Source organism: Falco rusticolus, chromosome 13, assembly GCF_015220075.1.
Source record: "Falco rusticolus isolate bFalRus1 chromosome 13, bFalRus1.pri, whole genome shotgun sequence".
In the NCBI taxonomy this organism is placed as follows: domain Eukaryota; kingdom Metazoa; phylum Chordata; class Aves; order Falconiformes; family Falconidae; genus Falco; species Falco rusticolus.
In genome coordinates, this window is record NC_051199.1 from 1568552 (window position 1) to 1576608 (window position 8057).

At 49.8% G+C, this 8057-nt stretch overlaps 1 protein-coding gene across 1 annotated transcript; it reads left to right on the forward strand.

Moving 5' to 3' along the window:
- The first annotated feature begins 3354 nt into the window (after window positions 1-3354).
- LOC119156496 (small ubiquitin-related modifier 3) lies at window positions 3355-7791 on the forward strand. Its single transcript, XM_037406259.1, has 4 exons — window positions 3355-3496; window positions 3835-3963; window positions 5502-5573; window positions 6304-7791. Exons 1-4 carry the CDS (start codon window positions 3476-3478, stop codon window positions 6364-6366), a joined length of 285 nt encoding a protein of 94 aa, XP_037262156.1. The 5' UTR covers window positions 3355-3475; the 3' UTR covers window positions 6367-7791.
- Window positions 7792-8057: the final 266 nt, after the last annotated feature.

Below are 8057 nucleotides of genomic sequence, written 5' to 3' on the forward strand. Positions count from 1 at the left end.
TCAATCATCTGGCTCTTTTGCAGATCATCCTGTAAATTTCCCCAATGTGCCAATAAACATCCCAACAAAGAATTTTTCGGGATTTTGTCATTTACAGCAAGATTACCCAAGCTTTTACTTTTAAACAACCGAGTTAACTTAGTTGCCATGGTGTAATTACTCACAATACAATACACGATTATTCAACTCTGTCACTCCGATCCGCGGATCCACACTCCACACTCGCTTTCGTTCTCAATTACACGTCTCACCCTTACAGCCACACTCACACTTTCCCACAGTTACTTTAAACAAACATATAACACAATATTATACCTCTTAATTTTCTTCTTAATACACAAACTCACAAAACAACAAAAAAACCCAAAAACTTCTTCTAACTTCTTGTTAGAGGCACTACCTTAGAGAACACTATAGCATATAGTTTCTCTTGTCTACACTTTTGTCCAACCCTGCAATAGCTTTCGCTTATGTCTTACGGGCAGACGCCTAGGCTTCCACTTCCACAAGGATCCTTTTAGTCCAACCCTGCAATAGCTTTCGCTTATGTCTTACGGGCAGACTCCTAGTCCTACCCTGCGCAGCTCTTTCACCGCGTCTGACAGGCAGACTTACTCAGTGGGACTCCAACCCACTGGTGGGACTCCATCCCACTCCTTACCATACACTTATTATAGTGGGACTCCTACGCACTTCCTCTAGTGCACTTACTTACTACAATTAAAAAAAGAATTGTCTTACCCAAAAATCCAGGGAACGTTGCGAAGAGCCTTACGGATCGGGGATCGATGGGTATCCCCGAGAAATCCTCGGTGCCGGCTGGAACCGATCAGGTCCCCGACTCCTCCGGTCTCCTTCAGCGAGGTCCCATCTGGGTCGCCAAAACTGTTACCGAAATCTCGGAATGAAGAACTTATCGACACCAATGTGATGTAGATAAGCAGACACTTCTTTATTGACGGCCGGGTGCGTGAGCGAGTCCTCTCACGATCAACGCACGCCAGGTCTCAAAATCAGACACCATATATAGAACTTATTCATACATATTCATTAAGTATTCATGCATAACCGTGATATTTCCCGTAAATCATTAACATACTCTCCTCCTATATCCGATTCTGCGCAGTAAAGCTTAGAAAGGTCTAGAAATGGGTCTGGGGTACGATTTGGGTAGGTGGTATATGAGTCGGTGGTCGCGATCTCCCCCTGCCGGAATTACCTTTTACTAAAGTTCACGATTTCTTGGCAGGCATCTACAAGCTGTTCCAGTCGACTCTCCCCAGTTCCCATTAATCTCATATTCTGACATTTCAATACACCTCTGCATACAGAAGACTGGTTAAATACAAAGAAACCTTTCAACCCTAAAGTTATTACCTATGTTTTAACAATGGTTCCAGCCCCTTCTTCTAGCCTTGGTACAGGACGTACAGAAGATCTCATAACAACTTTTACTGTGTAGCTATAAGTTTCTTATAATTTTTTTTTCTTATCCTTCTATATTTTAATTTTATTAAATGATTTTATAAAATCAATTAATCAATCAAATAAAATCAATCAATCTTAACTTATTAACAAATCGATAACAGTGCCACGCCAGGCCAGTGAGCCGTCCAGCCTAGAAGCCATCTCCAGCAGCAGTCAGTGGCAGGCCCTTAGGGAAGGGAAGAGGAAAATCTTGCCTCCATACCCTCGTGCGGCAGCTGACCGCATGTCAGTGCGGGTCTTCTGGCCAGACTCAAAGCTGAGAGCACGCCCAGGGAGGGTGGGGGTGTCCAGCAGCAGCTCTCCCAGGAAAACCCTCACGCATCAGCTTTTTCAGAAGTTTGCTGCTGCAGTCTCCAGAGGACAGTTTTCCAGCTAGAGTGATAGGGCGCACTTTACTCTGGATCCTCTGAAAAGGAATTCTAATCCATTTTCGGGAGACGTAAGTTTGGAGAACTGCTCTACAGCCACTTCACACCACTTGCCATCCTAGTGGGGAATCCTACCACCTGCATTTGGGGACCCAGGTGCCTCCAGCCTGGGGGCTAGGATAATCAGGTTTACTGAACTGTGTGGATTCGATGGCCTGGCATATCAGATTCATAGGAAGATAAAGCTCTAGTAGATCCTGGTTCACAGTGGTTCTTTTCTGTTGTTAAGCTAGGAAGGGGCAGAACCCATGAGTATTTCTGGAGTCACAAGGGAATCCCAACAGCTAACTGCTTTGGAGGCTGAAATAAGCTTCACTGGGAATGAGTGGCAAAAACATTGCATTGTGACTGGCTCATTGGCTTCGTGTGTCCTTCGCATAAACTCTCTTAGGAACAGGTATTTCAAGGATCCAAAAGGGCATGGGCGGGCTTTAGGTGTAGCTGCCTCAGAAACTGAAGAAATTAAGGTGCTGTCTACTCTGCCTGGCCTTGCAGAAGACCCCTCTGTTGTGGGGTTAGCGACAGTCGAAGAACAGGTGTCCATTGCTGCTACAAGGGGGTGCCAGCATCAATGCCACACCAACCGCAGCTCCCTGATTCCCACCCACAAGCTGATTTGCTGACTAGTTAGTGACCAGTAGGACCCACTCATACTGTTAATAGCCCGTATGGCCAGTGTTAGAGCTTGATGGAGAATGGAGACTAACTGTGTGCTACCATGGCTTGAATGTTGAGTGCTGCTGTACCAGTGATGCTAGAACTTCCATAGGAACTGGAATCAAAGGCAGCCAAGTGGTACGCCACCACTGATATGGCAAAGGCGTTTTTCTCAATCGCTTTGGTGGCAGAGGGTAGGCCACAGTTTGCTTTCACTTGGAGGGGCATCCAATACACCTGCAATCAGCTGTACCCAGGGTGGAAGCACAGCCCTGCCATCTGCCACGGGCTGATCCAGGTGGCACTGGAACAGGGCAAAGTTGCAGAACATCTACAATACGTTGATAACATCATCGTATGGGGCAATGCAGCAGCAGAAGCTTTTGAGAAAGAGGAGAAAAACACTCAATTCTTGGAGCACCAGGCCTGCAAGGCCGGGCTGTGGCTGGAGGCTCCCAGGCCGGCCCGACTGGCGGCCTAGCGGCAGCGTGAGTAGAGGCTGTACGGCTGAGGTGCCCGGAGCGGGGGGGAAGGCCCGGCGGGGGGGAAGGCCCGGCGGGGGCGGGGGGGGAAGGCCCGGCGCAGCGGGCTGGCCCAGGCCGCGCTCCTCCTGCAGCTGCACTTCCGGTTCCCCGTGACGCACTTTCTAAAGCCGCCCGGAGAGGGGCGCGCGCGCACAGTCTTCCCCCGCCCCCCGAGGTCCTGTCACGTGAGTGGACGGAGTGGCCAATGGGCGCGCGGGGCGCCGGGGCGGAGGCGGGGCTAGGTGCGCGTTCTCGCGGCCGGCGGCGGGAGGCGAGGCGGGAGCCGAGGGCGCGGGCAGCTCCCTGTGCGCGCGCCTTGCCCTTCTCCCCTTCCCCCTCCCCCCCCCCCTCCCCCCCGCCCCTCCCGGCTCCGCCGCCATGTCGGAGGAGAAACCCAAGGTGAGGCGCGACGGGGCCGGGGCAACCGCGGCGGGGGCCGGGCCCGGGGAGCGGGGGTAGAGGCCTCTCCGCCGGGCCCTGGGGCCGGGTTGCCGGTGGGCCCGGCCCCGCCCCGCCCCGCCCCGCCCGGCGGCGTAAGGCGGCCAAGATGGCGGCGTGGGCCGGGCCGCGGCGGGCAAGGCGGCCGCCCCGCCGAGGCCGCAGCACCACCGGGGGGGACCGACCGGCGGCCCACGGCCCGCTCGGGGCTGGCGGACTGCGGGGCCGGGAGCGGGGCGCGGGCCAGGGCCGGCCCTGCCGGGCGTTGACCCCTCCGCTTCCTCCTTTTTTTCTTCCAGGAAGGTGTGAAAACGGAGAACGATCACATCAACCTGAAAGTGGCGGGGCAGGACGGCTCCGTGGTGCAGTTCAAAATCAAGCGGCACACCCCGCTGAGCAAGCTGATGAAGGCGTACTGCGAGCGGCAGGTAGGCACGGCGCGGCTCCGCTCCCGGGCCCGGCCCTGCCCTCCGGCTTCTCGGTGCGGTAGCGCGGCCCCTTCTCGCCGGGCGCCCCCGCAGCGCCACGGCCGTGCTGCCGCCAGCTCTCGGGGCCTGATCCTGCCTCCGAAACCAATTCACGCTGAATTTTTAGTGTGGTACCGCTCAGTTCCCTCGCCTCTAGAAACTTTACCAACTTCGTCGGCACTTGTCTTTGGTTTGGAAAGCGGCACAAAACCTGATTCTCCTGTGCCACGATTTTCACAGTGGTGGGTTTTTTTTCTCCTCCTTTCATGTGTCTCCTGTTGCCTGCTGTGCAGTTTGGCCTCCTGTATTCTGCAGGTGGCTACTGTGTGCAGGGGGCCGTTCCTCCGTGCCACCCTGGGCTGAACAGGAGAGGGTTTTATCCCCACAGCCCAGCTCCTGAACCCATAGCCGCCTGTGCCTCTTCACTGCATTAGGTGGCACAGAGCAGAGAGTGGGGATGGGAATGGCTTTTGGAAGCCAACGCGGATTTTGTTTGCCAGCATTTCAGTTTGCCCGTTATGTGCAGAATCCTTTCTTTTTTTGCTTGAAGCTTACCTTCTGCCCTGTCCCATGCCTGATGTTGCTTAATGCCTCTCAGCCTGGGAATGAGAACTGATGCGAAGGGTCTCTTGGTGGGAGTGTTTGAGTTCATGTGGCTCGGTGCATGACTGGAGGTGTGAATCGCATGAGGATTTTGAAGGGTTTTAGAGGGCAGAGCAATGACCTCAATCCCAGGGTCAGGGAATAAAGACTGCCTCGTGTGATTAAAGGCTGTCAAAACAGGATTCAGTCATTAATTCACCTTAGCTTTTAAGGGCAACATTAATTTAGTAACGCTAGACCCTAGCATTTTTCTAATAAACCTTGCAGGTAAAAACTTGTGTCGAGACTTGTAAGTTCTTTTTTTTTTCATCAGTCTCCTTCATTGTTCCTTTTTCATCAGAAGATGGAGAACTAGGACCAGGAACAGATGCCTGGCATGAGTGAAAATGTGTCTGAACTATGGATAGTCAGCATGGATAGTTACTTACACAAAAAAGTAGTTTTTTTTCCAGATTTTTTAAAAAATGTTTTCCCTTGAGTCAACTTAACCTGCCATTACTTCTCTGACTGCATGAGAAACAATTGCTGATCCTTCCTGACATGTCCTCTGAGGCTTTATGGTATGGTGTATTGATTGATCTCTTCTTAAGTTACCTTTGTAAATCAACTTTTTGTATTTGTGCCTTGCAGAGTAGGATCAGAACCAGGTGCCAAACCTACTCCTGTGGTTTCATATAGAGTCCTTGCTGTGACAGTAGCATGCTGTTACGGGATGTTGCTCAAACCACTCCGCTTCCTCAGTTTAGAGCAAGATATATGTGTTAAGTTTCCTGCCTGGTTAAATCTTTGGAGTTTTACTTTTGTTAATATTTGTTCTCACAGTCAATCCGTAAATGTTTTGTTTGGGTTCAGAAACAAAAGTGTGGTTTCTCACATCAATTACTTTAAACTTCCAGGGCTTGTCGATGAGGCAGATTAGATTCAGATTTGATGGACAACCAATTAATGAAACAGACACACCTGCACAGGTATGAAAAATACTTTTACTGCAAACTGCTATACGGATATTTTGATGTCTGCATGCAGATCAAAGGGGGTTTGAAATCAAAATGATTCTGAAATAGTTGCTGGAAGTTTAGCATGTTCCAAATAACTTGTCTAGGGTGGGATTATTATTTCCCCTCCTCCTCCCTGGAATATTTTCACTGTTTGGTGTGAGGGGGGTGGGAACACGTAGGACCATTGGTGCTGAATGCGCTGGCATGAGTGCTGGTGTGGAAAGGACCCCTGGTGAGTGCTGGCCGTTTTGGCTGTGTCCTACCTCTGTGTCAGCCTGTTCAGAGCCAGCACTGAAGCTGTAGCTGTTGTCAGCACTGGCAGTGCTGAGAACGTGGGGAATTGCTGTTGTCAGCACTGGCAGTGCTGAGAACGTGGGGAATTGATCACTGGGGCTGGCAAGGCCCAAGGCGAGGAACAGAGGAGACGCTTGACTGGGTGATTTGTTGTGGAAGACACTAAACTGGAGTTTGGTCTGACACTGCCAAACGTGCCTCTGAGACCCATTTCAGTGTTGGTGATACTTCGGTCGGAGCAATGATGCAGTACCTGCTCTGGAGTGACCAATGGAAAGTGTTTCATGAATTAATTAAAATTGCGCCTTAACTGCTCTATTAGTGGTACTGGTTAGGAGTAGAGAGCTAAGTGCATTTGCAACCATGTGTATTTAAAGTCTTGTATTTTCCGTATTACTCTTAACAGCTGGAGATGGAAGATGAAGACACTATTGATGTGTTCCAACAGCAGACAGGTGGAGTGTGTTAAGACATGCCGTCCTTTTGAGAAAAGGAGTTTAAAGATCCTCATCACACCTCACTTTCTCATCTGTCCTTGGATTTGCTATTAAATAGTAAAGAAATGAACATGCCAATCACACAGGATTCTTCTAAACTTTAGAGGACGTTTACCAAAATTGCTTGTTGTCTTTGACGTACTGCGTGTGCAAGTCAAAACAGCATCTGCAGGGATTAATCTATATCTTAAATTGGGCCAATTTGATTTCAGTTCAGATTAAGTAATACTCGTCTCTCTGCTGGTTTTGTGGGGTTTTTTAATCTTTTTTTCTTCTTTTTTCTTTCTTCAAACCTGTGGCCTAAATATTCGTCCATGTGTTAGGGCATGGAGTGTTCATTCCTGGCTCTTGTCGGTCTTGCCCCTCTGTTTAATTCCAATCATGTAAATAATTCAGTATATTTTCATGCCAATTGTGAGCATAAAAGTTTCCTGTTAAGATATACCTAGGAGAAGGAAAAGAGATGCTGATTTTGTTTTTAGCATGTCTTGCAAATGTTACTTCAGAAGCATTAAGCCTGTGACGCAAGGCTAGTACATGCAGATACAATGCTTAGTATAGAGTTGGAGTTTAAAATATTGCAGATTTACATGTGCTTTGTCATATTATGATAAAGTCATTCGAAATATACTTTTTTAATGCAGAACTGAGATTTGTCATGAATTATTGTCAGAACCAGTTGGCAGAGCAGTTGGTCCAAAATCTAACGCTTGTGATAGAGCAGCAGTACTTTTTGGTGCACAAGCTTACAAGCAGAGAAACCTGCCACTGCAACTTCAGCCATTTGCTGAGTGCTGGGCAGAATCTTGTCACCTTCCTCCTGCCCCCTTTAGTATGTCTCTTTATTTCTTAGTGGGTACTAGAAGCGTGTGGCCTCAGGTTTCTTTGTAATACTTGTTTTTGGTAGATAACTTGATAAATGAGGAAAAAAAGCGCCTTTTAATGTCACCAAGCTGTATGTGTGGAAGAGCTGTCAAGAACCTGGTGAGCAAGGAAAGAGAGAGAGGTGTGTGTGTGTGTCACGTGTTCAAAAAAATAATAATCTGCCCTGCTGTCTCCCAAAATTTACTGAATTTTAAATGGTTTTGCGTGAGAGGTTTGAGCTCTGCACAAAGCATGGAGTCTGTTCCAGATGAATTCTGACAAAAGTTACCCAGTTGTCCCTCAGCGGGTTTGCTGCTGCACCGTGGGGTCGTTACCTGCCTCTTGATATGTACCTGACCTGTTTGGCCGTTAGATCATCTCCTGCTTGCTGAAAAAGTCCCTGTTTTCTTTTTATTTTTCTTGTATGTGGGCTGGGGTGGGACATCCCGTAGATCACATTGTTTATTCACCGATTTGTACATTTATTTGTTGTCCTTTACTATTGTATACAGTAAATCTAGTTTGGTACTCTGTCTCGTCCCTCGCGCTCCGTGGGGCCCGCTCCCCCGACCTCACCGTCCCCTGCCAGCGGTGCCTCGTGCCCACCTTGGGGACCCTCGAGGCGCCAGAACGCGCAGCCAGGCGCAGATCTGCGGGGATCCGCTGCGCGCCCCCGCCCCCGGGGGAGCTCTGCCGCACAACGCAGCCTCTTGCCCGCTTTTCCCTCCCCTCCTGTCCCCCCGCGGAGCGGCTGTGGTTTCTCCCTCCGCGTCCGCAGCCTGTTCCCTGCGGGCCTGCC

Bases quoted from the DNA above. Each gene is read 5' to 3' on its own strand.
- LOC119156496 (XM_037406259.1), top strand. From the start codon at position 3,476: ATGTCGGAGGAGAAACCCAAG. The intron at 3,497-3,834 runs GTGAGGCGCGAC...TTTTTCTTCCAG, and splicing joins TGTCGGAGGAGAAACCCAAG to GAAGGTGTGAAAACGGAGAA. The intron at 5,574-6,303 runs GTATGAAAAATA...TACTCTTAACAG, and splicing joins AAACAGACACACCTGCACAG to CTGGAGATGGAAGATGAAGA.